This window comes from Typopeltis vanoorti, chromosome 14 (genome assembly GCF_054136105.1).
Source record: "Typopeltis vanoorti isolate ZY-2024b chromosome 14, IOZ_Tvanoo_1.0, whole genome shotgun sequence".
NCBI classification, from domain to species: domain Eukaryota; kingdom Metazoa; phylum Arthropoda; class Arachnida; order Uropygi; family Thelyphonidae; genus Typopeltis; species Typopeltis vanoorti.
The window spans coordinates 101,421,167-101,440,045 of record NC_143562.1 but is presented as its reverse complement, the minus strand read 5'-3'; the positions used below and the strand labels follow the sequence as shown (position 1 = coordinate 101,440,045).

At 37.6% G+C, this 18,879-nt stretch overlaps 1 protein-coding gene across 1 annotated transcript in view; it reads right to left on the bottom strand.

The window, feature by feature from the left end:
- LOC150099804 (sodium channel protein para-like) overlaps positions 1-18,879 on the bottom strand; it is a 1,646,355-nt gene that overhangs the window by 240,188 nt on the left and 1,387,288 nt on the right. The window contains exon 32 of the mRNA XM_090403494.1: positions 12,945-13,082. Within this exon, the coding sequence (XP_090259620.1) occupies positions 12,945-13,082 (138 nt within the window). The remainder of the gene's footprint in view (positions 1-12,944; positions 13,083-18,879) is intronic.

Here is an 18,879-nt window from a genome sequence, read left to right as displayed (position 1 = left end):
TATACCTTGTAAAAAGTTCCTTGCATTTTTATATGTATTCTCTTTTTCAGTTTTATCAATTAATTCTTTTAAATAGCATTTTTTTTTCTTGCCTAATAATTTTGTTTGATTCACTGCTAGCAAATCTATTGTTCTAATAGTTATTGTTATCCTGTTGGTTCTGAAGCCATATTTAAACTTAGCCTCTTTTTTTTTCTTTTCTATTACTTCTTTCATCTATTGTTAAACCATTTATTATAGTATGAAATATATTGGAATCCTAATATTTTTTCAGATTCTCTGTTTATACAACACTTAATTCCATTCCATAGAGTATCAATATTTTCAGTTTCTTCAATGTTATTAAGCTCTGCTTTTATTTCATTGGAGTAATTTAATCTTATGTTATTATTTTTCAGATTATCAATATTGAGTTTAGGATGTTTTTTTTATTTTTATTGAAATAATTTTTGTTAAGTTTTTATTTTCATTACTGATCCTACCAAATAATGATCTGAATCACAGTCAACACCACTATAACTTCTAATAGTTTGAATACTCCTAAATCTTTCTATTAAAATATGATCAATTTACATCTGCAACTCTCTGCATTAACCACATCATCTTCAAAAAATCTTTCAAACCAACTATACTCTGTAATTTTATATCCTTATTCACATTCTTATCTTCCTCACTCTTGATCATACTACTCATCAGTCGGCATTCACGTGTGTCTAACATAATGCTGCCGAAGTGTTAATTTCCATGCCACCAAGCTCTTCCCGTTTTTGAGCGGTTAGCATATCTGCTCTCCAGCCAAAAGGCTGCTGGTTTGAATCCCGCCGTGGGCATCGATGTTTGTGTTTGTCTGTGGAAATACCATTGGTGATGGTGGGCAGTAGATGGCATTGGTGGATTGAGTGGTAGAAACAAAGAGATGTAGAGTAGGTGTCCTCCCTCGATAAGTCTTCAGACTCCCTGGAGATGTCAAGTAATAATAATAAGAAAAAAAAGACGTACTCCATAGTTGCTCACCAGCACATTTTAAGCTGGGATGCAAGCATGCTGCAAACACCACATACCATATATTCCTATAGTATGTGTAAAATGTAGTCTGTAAATGGTGGTGGGCTGGACGATAACATATTAACAAACTGATGGTAGCCACCATTATTCAAACTCTGCGAAGAACACTGATAAAGTATCTACTAAAATATTTCATTAAATTATTATTATTGTTCCGGGAAACTCCAAGGAGTCGACAGACTCATCGAGGGAGGCCCTAACATCATGTCAAGAACAACTATTCAACATTCACACAGTATCTATCATACCTTGCCTTGAACTCATTCACAGTCGTAGCACCCACAACAGACTCTGGAAGCTTATTCCACTCATTTACCACTCTCCAAGTAAAGAACCTAGCTTTAACACCCTTGTCAACCACGCTCTTGCCCAGCTTCCATGCATGGCCCCTAGTCCTCCCACCACCAGTCATATTTTCAAAAATATCTTCTGGATCAATCTTATAAAAACCCTTCAGTAATTTGAATGTCTCAATCATATTACCCCTCCTTCGCCTATCGTCCAATTTCTGCAACCCACAAATCTTCAACCTATTCTCATAAGGTTCATTCCACAGACCTGCTATCATCTTGGTCACTCGTCTCTGGACCCTCTCCACTTCTTCCCCATCACGAAGAAACCCTGGTGCCCATAACTGGGCACAGAAGTCCAGATGGGGTCTTATCAAGGCTCGATACAGAGGAACAACAACTTGTTCGTCTCTGCATGTTAAAGTATTTTTCAGAAGCCAAGTGATTTGGTGAGCTGTTTTAGTTACTTTTGCAATGTGCCCCCTAAACTTCAACTCCCTATCCACCAACACTCCCAAATCCCTGGCCTCATCAATCTCCTGGAGTATGGTTCCACCAATGCGATATACTGCTGCTATTCTTTTCACCCCAAAGTGCATAACCTTACACTTTGCCACATTAAATTGACATCCATTTTTCCTAGCCCAGTCCTCCAAACTATCCAAATCATCCTGTAAAATTTTGACATCCTGTGCACTCACAATTGCTCTACCCAACTTTGCATCATCAGCAAACAAGTGAACACTTCCTCTCAGATCCTTTCCAATATCATTGATGAACAAATTGAAAAGCAGTGGTCCAAGAACAGAGCCCTGTGGCACTCCACTAGTCACAAGACGTCTTTTAGACTCCACTCCTGAATAAACCACTCTCTGATATCTCTCCTTCAACCACCCTCCTATCCATCTCATCAACCCTATATCTATACCCATCTGCTCCAGTTTACTGATTAGGGTTCCATGTGGTATCCTATCAAAGGCCTTGGCAAGGTCCAGTAGTATCACTGTAAACCCATTACCCGTATCCAGTTCAGCCGTCACTGTGTTATAAAACGTGAGCACGTTACTGAGGCATGATCTACCCTTCACAAAACCATGTTGTCCCCCATACAATATCCCATTTTCATCTATCCAGTCCTGTATTCTTTTCTTGACTAATTTCTCTAAGACCTTGACAATGATTCCTGATATGCTAATCGGTCGGTAATTTACAACAGCAGTCTTGGAACCACCTTTATGCAGTGGAACTATTTTCCCCTCTTTCCACCCGCTCGGGACTAACCCAGACCTGAGACTCAAATTAAACAAAATGGTCAAGGGTACTGACAATTCTTTAGCTGCTTCTCGTACAACACGAGCTGGTATACCATCCAATCCCACAGATGTAATGCAATAGACTACTCACCTCCACTTCATTAACCACAATTCCCGTATAATCTACTGGTTTATTCGTTTCTGCAATGTCACTGCCTGGATGATATACTCTTGCAAAGTGCTCACTCAGTAACTCAACTATCTCAACTGATTCAGTTACCTCCCTACCATCGGCATTCTTTAAAATCAATCTGTCATGTACATATTTCCTTTTACTTGCTACATATCTAAAAAAACTGTTTAGGATTCTCTTTAGCCTGCATGGCCAATGTTCTTTCGTAATCCTTTTTTGCTTTTCTTACCACACTCATCACCCTTCTGGTCTGCGCTTTATACCGTTCATGTGCCTGCCGGTCACCCTTCTCCTTAAATTCCCTCCATAGTTGTTTCTTTTTTTGCAGCTCAAGCTTAATGGTGTTATTCATCCATTTAACACCTACTTGATTTATTATTCGGACTCTAGGTATACAGTCAGCCATTGCTTCATGCAAGCACTTCTTAACTACCTCCCATGCACTATCAACTTTTAGTCCTTGCAGTTGTACATGCCATGGCACTGAACCAATCAAACTCCTAAGCTTGTCATACTTTCCAGCCCGATAATTCCACATGTACCCTGTCTTAATTGAAAATTCTACACCTTTAGCCACCTCCCAAGTTAAGACCCTATGATCACTCTCACCGATTGGTGGCAATGTGGTCATATTTGTTACAGCCAAATCCTCAGATGTAATTACTAGGTCAAGCACTATCTGACCCCTAGTATTTTCCATTACATGCTGTCGCAGATAGTTATCTCTTAATAACCGCATAAAATCCAGTTCCTTCCTTCCGTGTGTCCTCCCCCTCACTCCAATCAATGCGACCATAGTTGAAATCTCCCATAATAATCACCCTCCTTCCACCCATTTCTTCTATTTGCTTGTGCATACTGTCACCACCATCTTTTCCATCACCTGGTCTATAGCAGCACCCAGTTGTATATTTAGTTCTGCTAGCCACAATCTCACACCAAATGGCCTCAAATGTGCTCTTTTCTCTATCCTGCAATTCAACTTCTATTCTCCTTGGCTGGAGCTCATCAGCTATCATCAACAATACTCCTCCCCCCATTTTATTCTCTCTGTCATTCCTGAACACACTATACCCATCATATTCAATCCCACTAGTTATATCATCTATAGTCAGCCATGTTTCACTAATACCTATAACCTGTGGTCTGGAAGTGCCAACCATGGCCAAAAACTCTTCCTTCTTGTTCCTAATACTCCTAGTATTAGTGTACATGAATTTAAGACCCCCATTAGCCCCAACCCTACCTTGATGCCTTATATTAACTATCCCACTCAGATTTGTTGTCCTTATTTGCTCTGGCATATTATATTCATTCTTACATTCAACTGCCTCCATAAGGACTGTATATCTACCCCCCCCCCCCTTAACAAATCTAGTTTCCCTGAATTTGCCCATCCACTACATTCAGCGACACTTTCTCAAGGCTTCTTACACCGTAACCATTCAAATGCAAGCCATTCATCTTATATAGATTCTTTCGCCCATCGAACTCACTCCACACATCCACAAATTCCACACCACTCGTCATACATAACCCTCGCATAAAGTCATTCGCAATTATGGCCCTCCTTTTAAACATTTCACTGTCATACCGTGGCAAAAGACTAATCATTCTAACTCTCTCTCTCTTTTCTTTTGCTACCTCAAACAATTCATTCAGGTCTTCTATCATTTCCATTTTATCTCCTTTCAAATCATTCGTACCTGCCACAACAATCATTTCTTTCACCCTTTCCTTTTGCTCTCTAATAGACTCAGTTAAGTCCTTTATGGTCACAGCAGGTTGGTAAGATTTTGTCAAATCCTCTACTAACACACCTCGTACTAACGAGTCTCCATACAGCACTCTATCCTTCATTTTGTTCATGTTCACATTCATACGTCTATTTTTCCTGTCATACCTTTTATTATTGGTTGGTTCATTCAGTCTACTTTTGTTCATGCACTCTAGCTGCTGTTTTGCTCTTTCTATCGCACTATTCAACAACGCGATCTCACTCAATGCATCTATCTCATCTTTTTTATTCTCTGAGAAACCATTTATACTATCATTCACACTTTCTACATTCACACTCTCACAATTTTCATGTACAACCTTGCCGTTTCTTGTCATATCCCTATTTCCTTCATTCTGAAGGTTGACAAAAATATCACACTCACGATCCGAAATACACTTCAATTCCTCATTCTCCCTACATTTTCTACACACATTCAATCCTTTATTATCATCTAACCACACTCCGACCGCACTCCGCAAAGCGTACATTTCACAGCTAGTACACTGACTCATTTCTTTTATACTACCGTTCTTTGATAAGGATGGCGAACCTTCATTACTGGCCGCCATTTTCCTTCGCACAGGTGCCATACTTATTTGCAACGTGTTTTGTCAAATTATACGTTATAACACACCAAAAACAGACGCACTAAAATACACAAGGCAAACAAAACAAAACTACACAATATTAAGTAATTTGTATCGATAACTGAAAATGATACTTATCTTATCTGGAGCTTGCACGAACACTACACATTACGAATTCATCTAGCGGCGACTTCCCAACATAGATTATATTATAAAACACTTTAGTACACTAACCACGCTAATAAAGCTCCAATAATATACCAAAATTACACACTTAAGTCCATTACATTGAATCCAAAACATTAATAAATCAACAAAAATCAAAAATCTCTCAGGAGCTCTCCGATAGCACATCCGTTCACCAGCTAGCCTCGACACTAATCAAATGTGATTTCAAATTAAATTTCAAATGTGAAACAAACAAAACTGTCCATATACAATACATTCTATCTAGATTAGATTCCATGTAAATTTAAAGCAAAAACTCTAATGAATTACAATGAGAATTCATCTTTTTTTCTCTGCCAACTTGTACACATCCTGCTGTTGCAAGGTTTTTCACTTTGCTATAAATTAAATGAAAGATGCCAAGAAATTATATTCTTGTTTAATCCTTTATCCAAGTGTAAGCAAACAAAGCTTGTGTTAAGTATCTTCACAACTTGACTACTTTGCATATAAAGGCTAATTGCCTCATATTAATTGCTTAGTATTCTACAATGCAAAACGTACCTCCTTTCGGGTGTATATATGTGATGCTATGCATTATGAAAAGGACAACAACTCAGACTGGTTTTGATCTTTATTTGAGGTCTCATCAAGGACACCCAGAAGAGATACTAAGTCCTTATAAGGACTGGCTTAAAGGGGCGAGGCAAGAATGCTTTTCATCTTCCCCATTATCTGTAGAGGACAGTGTAGGGATAAGGTGTTATTGAGCTATTAAAGCTCTGATCATGGCAGGAAGATAACAGCAATAGCCAAGCCTCAGTTAGGACTTCATTGGCTACAGCATTGCCATCCATTACCCTCCAAGGTTATTAATCACCGCATCTCACAGTCGATCATTCCATTACCGAGATACGAAGTTTAAAGAATGCAGAATTCATATATTTATCATATATAAGTAGTGAAAAGGTGTACAACCTTATTTAAAAATACTCTGGATTAGAGCTAGCTGTTGAAAGTTTTTTTTTTTTTTTTTCATTTGGTTATAAATTAAAGATCCTAAGAAATTATATTCTTGATTAATCGTTTATCAAAATGTAAGCAAAGAAAGTTTATTCATGATGTATCTTCATGACAAGACTACTTTTGTATGAGGCTAATGGCTTCACATTAATTGCCTTAGTAACCCATAATTATTTTTTAAAATTTAGAAACAAGTGAAAAAAACTCTCAACAACTGCTCTAATCCAAAGTATTTTAATAATAAGGGTGCAGAACTTTTCACTACTTATATATGAGAAATACATGACTTCTGCATTTCTTCAACCTTGCTGTCTGTTCTGGGTCTGGCTCTTACTAATAAAGGTCAAAACCAGTCTGGGTAGTGTCCCTTCCCATAATGCATAGCATCCATCTACAACCGAAAGGATGTGTGCCTTGCATTATGGGCTATTAAGGCAATTAATTTCAAGTCTATACATACAAGTAGTCTAGTCATGATGATACTTCACACCAACATTTTTTGCTTACACTTGGATAAAGGATTAAACAATCTGAATCTTAATCCTCAAACTATAGATAACACTACTGCCATTAACTGCACACCATCAACAATAGTGTTTTTTGTCTATAAATGGCATGTGTTCTCTTAGCTAATTTGCCTGTATGTGGGATCAAAAACCTGAGTTTCTGGGAGAAAAATCCTGATACCTCCATATGTGATCATTTAACTTACTTTCAATTGAAAAATCCCATATAAAGATTCCTCTCATCATGATATAATTGAACTCAGGTCTCTTCCAGTTGAAGGACATAATGCTAAACTACACACATGACAAAACATATAGACTTCCCACTCTTGTTGATCACCACAACTCAGCTTCCAAGTTCACTCTGCATCTGCCATGAACTAAAGAATCTCCACTATATTTACACCATAAAAACTCCTTACTAACTTGCATATTTCTATCATATTTTGTCTCTTGTTTCTATTTATCTATCTTCAAAGTTCACATTCCCTCAATCTGTCCTCATAAGCCACACATCACAGTCCAGATATTATTCTATCTTCTTCTTCTTCTTCTTCTTCTTCTGCAGCTTCTCCCACTTAAGTGGAGTCACTGTTTATAATGAGTCTCCTCCACACCGTCCTGTCTTGGGCTGTCACCACATCCAAGTTCTTCATCGTCAAGTCCTCTTCTACCAGCTCCCTCCATCTCTTCTTTGGCCGCCCACGCTTCCGCCTTCCTTGCACATCCATCTGCATGACCCTTCTTCCCACATATTCATCCTCCCTCCTCATCACATGACCAAACCATCTCAATCTTGCCTCCTGTATTTTTGCTCCTAAGTTCGTAACTTTCACTGTTCCCCTGACATAGTCATTTCTCAGACGATCCTTTCTGGTCACACCACACATCCACCTAAGCATTCTCATCTCTGCTACTTCCATCCTGCTGATGTTATTTTTCCTCAGGGCCACAGTTTCTATAGCATATGTCATAGCTGGCCTCACTACTATCCTATAGATTTTGCCTTTCAGACTGATCGGCACCCTCTTATCGCATAACACTCCAGCCATCTCTCTCCAGTTCCTCCAACCCGCTTGTATCCTGCACCCCACTTCCTTCTCCTTCCACTGTTGAACCTAAGTATCTAAAGTCTCTCACCTTCCTGATGACATTTCCTTCCAACTCCAGATCTGTCTCCTGTCTGCTGCCCACTGTGCAACACATATACTCTGTCTTACTTCTGCTCAGTCTCATACCTCTCTCTTCCAGTACTTTTCTCCATCTTTCCAGTTTAGTTCCTGCTTCTTCTTCTCTTGAATCTGCATACAACATTGTCTCCAAGGCACATCTTCTTTCACCTCCTCTGTTACCACGTTCATCACAATATTAAACAGAAACAGACTTAATGCTGACCCTTGATGCAAGCCAACTGCTACTTGAAAACTTTCTGTCTGTCCCAGACAGGTCCGAACACTTGTCTTCACATTTCTGTACATTTCCCGCAACAACCTGACATATTTCTCCGGCACCTTCTTCTCCCTCAGACACTTCCAGACTTCTTGCCTTGGCACTCTATCGTATGCTTTCTCCAGATCAATAAATGCCAGATGTAGCGCCCTTTGTTTCTCTCGATACTTTTCCATCATCTGCCGTAACCCAAAGATAGCATCTGTTGTTGATCTACCAGGCATGAAGCCAAATTGTTCCTTTGCAATCTCCACCTCCTTCCTCAATCTACCATCAAGAACCCTTTCTAGGATTTTCATTGTGTGGGACATCAACTTTATTTCTCTGTAATTTTTACAGTCTTGTGCATCCCCTTTACCCTTGTAGATGGGGACGAGTACTCTCCCTCCATTCCTCGGGTATATTTTCCTGTTGGCAAACTTTCATGAACAGGTCCCACAGCAGGTCAATTCCCTCTTCCCCCAGTGCCTTCCATGCCAGATATTATTCTATCTACCTCTGAAATATTTCCATTGTCTACTTGTCCCCACAGGATTCAGGCAATGATATCAGTAATATGGTTCCTTTGATAAGAATGAGACTTTATCAAAGTCTTGTAAAAGGAAGAATAATTTGCTTATTTCTAGAGGACAGTATTCTCTTCAGCTCCTTGTCCACTGTCACTACTAAGGTCTGTGTAATCTCACCAACTTTTGGAAATTCTGCAAGTTTATCTACACATGTTCACCAAGTATTTTGTCAGTGTATTTCATGTTTAGGATACGAACAAAGACATACCGGAATAATGTGTATCGTTTGTAATTTTTATTATTATTATACAGGTATCTCCATGCAGCCAGAAGAGTCATTGTGGGAGACTCATTATTCACACAACCTATCATCCTATCCTAATTTATGCTCATGCATAGACCTACACATTTTACTGCATAGGCATTCAGAACCGAAATTCTATACAATAGGTTGGTTACTCCTTATTCCTGGAGGTGTCCTATGTCTGTAAAAGCATGGGTTCACAAGGACAGTTTGCCTGTTCTGGGGAACAAAAAAACAAAGTTTCTGGATGAAAAAAAAAAACCCTACCTCCTATGAGACTGGCTAATTCACCTTTCACTAAAAGAGACCAGATAAAGGTTCCTCATGTCACTGACGGGAATTGAATCAAAGTCTTTCCAACCAAAGGGCTTCGTCTATACTGACTGAGCTATGGAGGCGCTTACCTATCATACCTTTTCTTAAACATATTCACTGATGAAGTACTCACAACCATATCTAGCAACTCATTCTGCCTGTTATTCACCACCCTCAATGCAAAAAATCTAGTCCTGATAACTTGCTAATCACACCCTTATACCATTTCCACGAGTAACCCCTTGTTCTCTCTCTCTCTCTCTCCCTATCATGTACTGAAAAAAAAGTCTTCAGTGTCAATCCTATAAAATCCCTTTAATACTTTATATGCTTCTATTATTCTCCTCCTTTTTGCTCATCAGCTAGTTTTTGAAACTCATAGATGTTCAGTCTATTCTCATAGGGACCATTCTATGTAAGAGAGAACTCAGTCATGGTGGTAAACTCTAGGCCAGGTTGTGTGTGGTGTGGTGGAAAAGGTGTTAGAGTGGCTACTGAAAACAGGAATCTTTCTGTAAAGCAAAATGGGTTTGTTAAGGGGGAGGTTTTGCTACAGTAACCTAATTGCATTTTATAGTGGGGTGATAACTGTACTGAACAGAGGAGATGCTTTTTATAGAGCTTATTCTAGATTTTGCAAAAGCATGTGATGGAATGACACATCATAAACAACTATTGAAATTGAGGGTGATAGGAATGACAAGATGCCAATGACTTGTGTATGGAGGAGTGATGTCTTAAAGGAGAAGAGCAACAAGATTGGACTATTTTTGTTTAAGTTATATACCAATGATACTGTTTTTAGGTTTGAGAGGAGGAAAGTGTTCAGCTGTTTGGAGATGATCCTAAGTCAGAAAGAGTAATGGTAGAGCCCTGATATGATGTTGCTACAAGAAGATTTCAATAGATGGGTATTTTTATGTTCCTTAATAATACTAATCTTAAGAGGTACCTGTGGCATAGTAAATTAATAATAGAACACGTATAGACCACAGTAATAACTTTAATTAATTATAGGTACAAATATTTTGTACTGAAAGTAACAGTACATACACAGTGTAGAACAAACAGTTAAAAGGAATGGAATACAAAGTACAGAACAGTCACTGGATAACCAAATAAATTGTTACCGCATGCCAGAAGATTAATTACTAAAATATTATTAAATAATTCTTTAAAGATAATAATTTCATTGATGGTTGCATAAAATAAGAGTTTCCCAAACTTTTGGGGGGGAGAGAGAGAGAGAGAGAGACAGTCATTTCGATTTAAATTTGGCCGATGTAAGAGGGCTTCACAATTTTTTTTAAAAAGGTGTTCATATTTATACCTGCATCTGTGGAGAAGACAAGCTTTATCCCACTGAATATTATGATTAGTGTCAATGCTATGTTGTGCTAGACCAGACTTATGAGGTTTCATGTATTCAATATAATATTGATGTTCCTTCATTCTTTTTTCCACAGAATAACCTGTTTGTCCAAAATAAGATACATTGCATTCACATGGTATCTGGTAAACACCAGCTAATGACAGAGGTGACAGTTTGTCTTTTGTAGATGGCAACAAGTGAGAAATTTTGTTGATAGGAAAATATGTGAGAATACGATGATACTTCTTCAAAATTCTGCCTATGGGTTCTGAGATGCCTGAAATGTAAGGGATTGGAACTCTGCAGTCTGTTGAAGAATCCTCAGGTGTTGGAACATAGGAGTCAATTATTTGCTGGATTTGATTGGGGTTGTAACCATTAGATTCTATTAACTTTTTTACAGTGAAAAGTTATTGTTGTAAGCTTAATGGAGAGGAGCACACTTTATGTGCTCTATTAATGAAAGATTTGATAATGCCAATTTTTTGAGAGGTGTGACTTTTGATGAATGTATCTTCCAGTAAAAGTAGATTTTCGATAGACACTTGTAGACAAAGTACCAGAGGATGTGTGAACTACCAAGAATGGTAAACTACCAGACTTTTCTTTTTCCATGGTGAACTGAATGCGTGGGTGAAGGCTATTTATCTGTTGTAGAAATGTGGTAAGTTCCTCTTCAGCATGTGGCCAAATAGCAAAAATATCATCGACATAACGAAACCAAAGAGAGGGTCGGGGATGAATGGATGAGAATAAGGTGTCTTCTAGATGTTTCAAAAAATAGTTTGCCAAAGGTGGAGACAGAGGGCTACCCATGGCAGTACCTTCAACTTGTTTGTGGATCTTGTTTTTCCAGTTGAAATAACCTGAATGTATAACGAATTCAAAAATCTTTGCAATATCCGGAGGATAATCATCATATAGTAAGTTGACCATGTCAGCTAATGGAATATTGGTAAAAAGGGAAACAATATCAAAACTGACTAATAAGTCTGACTCTTTGATTTGAACATCCTTGATTTTTTCACGAAAATGTGTCGAATTTTTGATGTAAGATCTAGAATGTCCGGTAAGGGCAGTTAATGAACGTGAAAAAAATTTAGCAATTCGATAAGTGGGAGAGTCAATACAATTCACGATAGGTCTCACTGGATAACCTTCTTTATGGATTTTTGGGAGGCCATATAAGCGAGGCGTTCTTCCAAAATGAATGCACAATTTATCCACGAAGTTTTGATCCCAACTGATAACTTCATCAAGCAACTTATTTAATTGTTTAATTTGCGAATTTGTAGGATTATGATTGATTTCTTGATAGGTGGAGGTATCTTGTAAAAGGCTGGTTAATTTTCTCTCATAGTCAGTCTTATCCATGATCACAACAGCTTTTTCTTTATCGGCTTTTGAAATAGATATTTAATTATTCTTTCTTAATGAAGTTAACCCATAGATTTCAGCACTCGATAAATTACATGGCGGTAACTTGCTTTTTTTATGTTCCTATTAAATTATGCATATGCATGCTTAATTGTTTAGTGACATTTACAAATAAAACTGTATGCGAATGAAAGATAAAGTAATAGTAGAGGATCCTGATCAAACTACATCTGGGTTACTGCATGTAAATTTGTTCATTTGGTTGCCATGATGATAACACTCTAGAGGGGTCCAAAGAAAAGTGACTAAAGCAATATCAGGATGCCAAAACATTAGTCATGTAGAGAAGCTGAAAAAAATGTAAACTAGACAGCTAGAAAAGAGATATGATAAAGATGTTTAAAACTTGTAAGCGGTGTTTTATTATAGGAAAGTATTCATAGTGTGCAGGAAAAGAAGTGAAGACTGAGTCAATGGATGGCTTCTCATTATTTTCTCTAAGAGTGTGGTGAGCACCAGAATGTATTTGAGAGATACATTGCTGGAAATGAGTGAGACTTGGCACTATGAGCTCATAACTCTATTGAGATCTGGTAATGGTAATAATAATAATTAGTAAGGCTCAAAAAAAAAGGCTTGATTTTCCAAATTAATGCCATCTTTCAATATTGAAAAAATGGGAATATCAATCTTGAATTAAAAGCCATAATATGTTAAAGAGCTTTAAAAAAAAAAAAAAAGTAAGATACTTATCTTTCTCTTCTGCTCATTAAAATTGTCAATGATGACACCAATAAAGAGATTTAAGGTGAAGAAGGAACCAAATATTATAAAGAACACAAAGTATAGGTACATATAGAGATTCACCTCATATTCAGGCTGTTCATTTTTCTGAAAATATAAGTAGTGAGAATCTAAAATGAAGTAATATATAAAGAATACTTTATCCTTTATAATGCATTAAATTAATATTTTTTTTATTCAAAATAAGGAGAAATTTTATTAATTTTATATATGCAGAGTAATTAATCACTTATATATTTAATGAATCATCCTAATATGCACTCTTACCTTTGATGCTCATGTCATCTCATCTTTTTCTATATGTTAGGAGGAGTGGCTGTTATGGTCAAGTAATTTAGCTTTATTGAAACCTAATCAGCACCATTATCCGTCCCTACAGTGGTTCGCAGATCTTACTGCGAACCACTGTAGGGACGGGATAATGGTGTTGGAGCATCACTGGAATAAATGTATTGGTCTTAAGGGAGATTATGTTGAAAAATAAAAATAATTTTGAAATTATAAATTTGTTTTTTCATTGTTAGGCCAAGAACTTTTCAGATCAGCCTCCTATGTGGACTTACAATGAGGAGTTAGCTGAAAAGGAAATAAATGCAAGTTGGGGAATATTCAAGAATTGTCTGTTAGAAGCTATTGTCTAAATGTATTCCAAGGGTCAGAAGGTTAAATAAGGTAGGTGTGAAATGGACGAATGAAGAGATTAAGCATGCGATATAGAGGGAAAAGGCATTATGGAGGGAACATAAGAGAAGTGGTAATAACCAATTCCATGAGGATTATAAACACCAGGCAAGGAGGGCTACGTGGTTGGTAAGGGTGGCAAAAGTGAAGTATGAGCAGCAGTAAGGTAATGAAGCCAAAAAAACAATCCAGGAGTGCTTTTGATAGGTATCCAGCAAAAATAAGAATGATTATGGAAGGATAACATTGATTGGAGAAAATGACATAAGGACAACTGCTGCAGAAGATATAGTGGAGATACTTAATGAGCTCTTCATAAAGTTCCTTCATTCTTCCGAATGTTACATCATGGAGAGTCTAAAAGCAGTTGATGATGGGGAGGAGAGACTTGACTATAAGTGAGCAAAAGGTATATGAGGAATTAAGCAAACTTGATGTTAATAAGGTTGTGGGTCTTGATAATATATCACCATGAATTTTGAAGGAATATGCCAGGGATCTGCTTTGACATATTTTTTTAATATGAGTCTTGCAGTAGGTTGAGTTTCAAAGGAGTGGAAGGAGGGCAAGATTCTGCCCTCCTTCTACTCCTTTTTTCCCCTGTCAGGGAGGTGATAGAACTGAAGCATCAAATTATAGGCCTATCTTTGTGTCAGGCATTGTGGTTGACAACAATGATATTATCTTTGATGGACAACATGGATTTGCTAAAGGGAGGTCATGTTTTATTAATCTGCTTACTCATTACAATAAGATGACGGTTTCCTTGGATAGAGGAGAGGGATACAAAGTAGTATACTTAGATTTTGCAAAGGCGTTTGATAGATTACTGCATAATAAGTTGATAGTCAAAGTAGAGGGGATGGGGTCAGATATTATATTAGTGCATTGGATCGAAGACTGGCTATCAGTCTCCGATAGGTATCTGCAAGTTGTGTATGGGGGATCAAAGAGGAAGGTCATTAGTGGTGTGTCTCAGGGGTCCGTGTTGAAGGCCATTGCTGTTTCACCTGTATGTTAATGATATTGGCAAAAATATGGATGGGGATATTCAGTTGTTTGCAGATGTGATACAAAGTTGGGATGAACTATGAAGAGTAGAGAAGATGTTGCCTTACAAGAAGACTTGAATAGATTAAGTGAATGTGCATGGGAATGGGGATGCACGTTCAGTGTTGCAGAATGTAAGATTTTAATATATTGAAAACAAATATGGGATGTAGAATTTATGCCTGGTGGGGATATATTGTTATAGGTGGAAGAAATAAGAGATCTTGGGGTGATTATGGATAACAATCTGAAATTTAGTGGACACATTGCCAAAACTGTGAGAACAACACAAAGATTCTCAGAATGACGAGGAAGACACTGACTTGTAGAAGTAAGAAGATTCTTGTTCCAAGGGTCCAGAGGCGACTGACTAAGGTAGTTTCTGATCTTTGAAATGTCGAATACTTGGAAAGTTTGAGAAGATGCAAGTTACAGAGTCTAGTGGATAGGAGGAAGAGGGGTGATATGATAGAGACCTACAAGTTAGTAAGAGGTTGTTATAGGATCAATGTTGGAGAGCTTTTACTGAAAACAGAGGGAGATCAGGGGAGAACTAGAGGTCATCCCTGGAAGCTGTATAAGGAGGGTGTGAGCAGGGGAATGAGAAACTGGTTTTTTGCATTTGGAGTTGTAAATGATTGGAATGCCTTGCCTGAGAGGGTAGTGTCTGTGGAGAATTTTAGAGTGTTTAAGATGTGGTATGATGAAGTCTTTGTGTGTATGATAAAAGGTGATGAGTCTTTGACTCCATAGGGTCTTGGGATAATAATAATTTGTAAGATTTATTTTTTTAGAATGAACATCAGTTACAGAGAAAATGAGATTTTATCATTCAGACAGATTGATACAAAGTTTACAAATTCTTAAATTTATTGTTCTTGTTGCTGTTATTTTAGCAGTATTGTTTTTCTTGCAGTCAGGGTACTTCCTGTAGTCACTTACAGCCAACACAAGAAACTGTTTTTGATCTTCACTGCTGATGTGCAATTTGCTTTTGTCCATGAGGATCATGCCTCTTTCAGCAATTTTCTTGTTAACTTGTGCATTGAACAGTCTTTTTTTTTTACTGTCTGGAATGATTCATATTTATTCCAGGCAGCAGCATCCTAGGAAGTCAGGAGGAGGATGTCTGCTGAAAAAGAATAACCACAGAGTGTTTGATATCACAGTCTTCCAGTTGCATATAAACAATTATGGCTGGGTCTATTGTAGTAAGTGTAGCTGATTTCTATGGATTGTCTTCTCCAGATTTCTTATAAACTTTGACAATTTTTCAGTTCATCTCAACAGAAATTTTGCTATCAAAAATTGTAAATGTGATCAATTCCTATGAAAGGCATCAGAGGTGCCCTGGAATTTTTGAAGTGCAGTTGCATTTATGATCGCTTCATTTAATTACTTGTACTAATAAGCTTCCTTCTGGAACTGTAGGTTATTCCTGGAAGCAGACACAGCAGATGGTTTTTGGAACCAAGTTTAAACATAGAGCCTAACAAACATGTAGGAAGGCTTATGTGTTCTTCGTACAATTTGAATAACCTCCCTACCGGACAAGGTGGATGAAATAGTGAGACCAAATTGCACTTCTTATCCATATTATTCAACGGATGTCACAGAACTGCATCCAGATTTAGCTGGACATCTATAGATGTCATGGCCAGTTGGGGAGTTAATTTTAATGGTATAAGAACACAGACTGATAAGAAAATAACTATTTATTAATGTTATTTCACTGGTATTCTATTCAGCATCTTCAGAGCACAAAATCAGTTTGTCACAGTATGCGAGACACCCATAATCTGATATAACAATGAGACTAGTTTGAACAATTGTAACATAGAACACAAAGACTAAAGTTCTAATTAGGTGCCATCTATGTTGAAAAAAATGTGTGCTTTTTTTCTATTTGATTATGTCACAAGTACCTTAAAAAAAAAAAATATATATATATATATATATATATCGGAGAGAGAAAGCAGGTATTAATTTGGTCTTAAGATGACTGTCTCTCAAATCTTTGGTAAATTTATACAGCCATATGTGTGTTGAGGTTTCGAGTATGTTTTAGCATGGTCTGCTAGACCTGATTTGACATAGTGATAGTGCCAGATGTATTTTTTATGTTCACGAGTTGGATGTCCACAGTTCTTCCTGTTTTTCCATGGTACACTCGATCACACCAACAGGGCACTTCACAGATTCCTGGATGTGAAAAGGAGAGATTCCATCCTTGGTTGAACGGATGAGAGTTGCCAATTTCGCATATGGTTTAAATACAGTGCATAGTTGATGTTTATTGAGCACTCTAGATTTCTTTTCTGATGTGCCTTTAATGCATGGGATGGTGACAGTTTTATTGTAGTCTTCTGTGGTAGACAGAAGTAGTAGTAGTAGTCACAGACTACTTCTTGTGGGGATTTCTGGGGAGCATTTAGTATTTTGTCTATCTTATAGGGATTATAGCTATTGGCCAAGAAGATGTGAAGCGAGTGATTAAGTTCAGCAATGAGAGCAATGTCACCAAAAAATCACTCTAGCTTTGTGGGTCAGTTATAGAAAAGCTACACATACAGGGAGATATTTATACCAACAATCACACCATCACCCATCTCAACAATATGGTATCCTAAAAATACTAACCCACAGAGCTAGAGTGATTTGTTCCGATGATGCTCTCCCTGCTGAACTCAATCACTTACCTTCTTGGCCAATGGCTATAATCCCCATAAGATAGACAAAATACTAAATGCTTCCCAGAAATCCCCCCCCCCCACCATCTACCACAGAAGACTACAACAAAACTGTCACCATCCCATACATTAAAGGCACATCTGAAAAGATATCTAGAGTGCTTAACAAACATCAACTACGTGCCATATTTAAACCGTATGTGGAATTGGCAACTCTCATCTGTTCACCCACGGACAGAATCTCTCCTTTATTACATCCAGGAATCTATGAAGTGCCCTGTTCGTGTGATCAAGTTTATTATGGATAGACAGGAAGAACTGTGGATATCCACCTCAGAGAACATAATAAATACATCTGACCCTATTGCTATGGCAAGTCAGGTCTATCAGACCATGCTTTAGATACCCCTGCACACAGGATCGATTGGAAGAAAATAAAAAAGCTGCACAGAAGCTTTTATAAGTCAGAGAGGTTGTTCCTAGAATCAACAGAAGCCTTGAAACATACTCCAAACCTCAACAAGTATGGCTGTATAAATTTGCCAAAGATTTAGGAGACAGTCATCTTAAGACCAAAATAATACCTGCTTTCTCTCTCTGTTTATTTTTTTTAAAGTACCTGTGACATAACGATCAACTAGAAAAAATCACACAATTTTTTTTTGACATAGATGGCTTCTAATTACGACTTTAGTCTTTGTTGTATATTACAATTATTATTGTTATTATTATTATTTGATACCTCCAGGGATTCCAAGGACTCATCGAGGGAGGGCACCTGCTCTACAGCTCCATCTCCACCATTCAATCACCAACTGACCACAATTATACCATCGCCATCTACTGCCAACCGCCACTGGTATTTTCACAGACAATCACAAACATCCATGCCCATGGCGGGATTTGAACCCACAGCATTTTGGCTGGGTGGATACGCTATCCACTAGGCCAACCAGGCCGGCCAATTGTTCAAACTAGTCTCATTGTTATACCAGATTGTGGTTGTCTTGTGTACCATGACAAACTATTTTTGTGCTCTGAAGATGCTGGATAGAATATGAGCAAAATATCAGCAATAAGTTAAGAAATAGTCATTTTCTTATTAGTCTGTGTTCTCATCTATATCACTAAAATTAATCAACATAGAGCCTAACAGTAAATACACAGATGTTTGAGATACCTTACCTTTCTGCTCCTTCTTTACCTTGCTCTTTCCATGAGTTTCTCATTCTCTAAATGTGCCTTTGATTTTGTCCACGATATGATTTTCAACTACATGGATATTCTTGCCTTTCTCTCAGATTGCCAAAACATCCTAGGCTGCTTCCAGTGTTGTTTGTTTAATTGCCTTTTATTAATGGAAAAAAATTCATTCCTTGACATCTATTCTGGAAGGGAGTTTTGAGTGAGGCAACAAGTCATGTTGCCCCACTCAAAACTCTGTTATGATTACACAAACATGC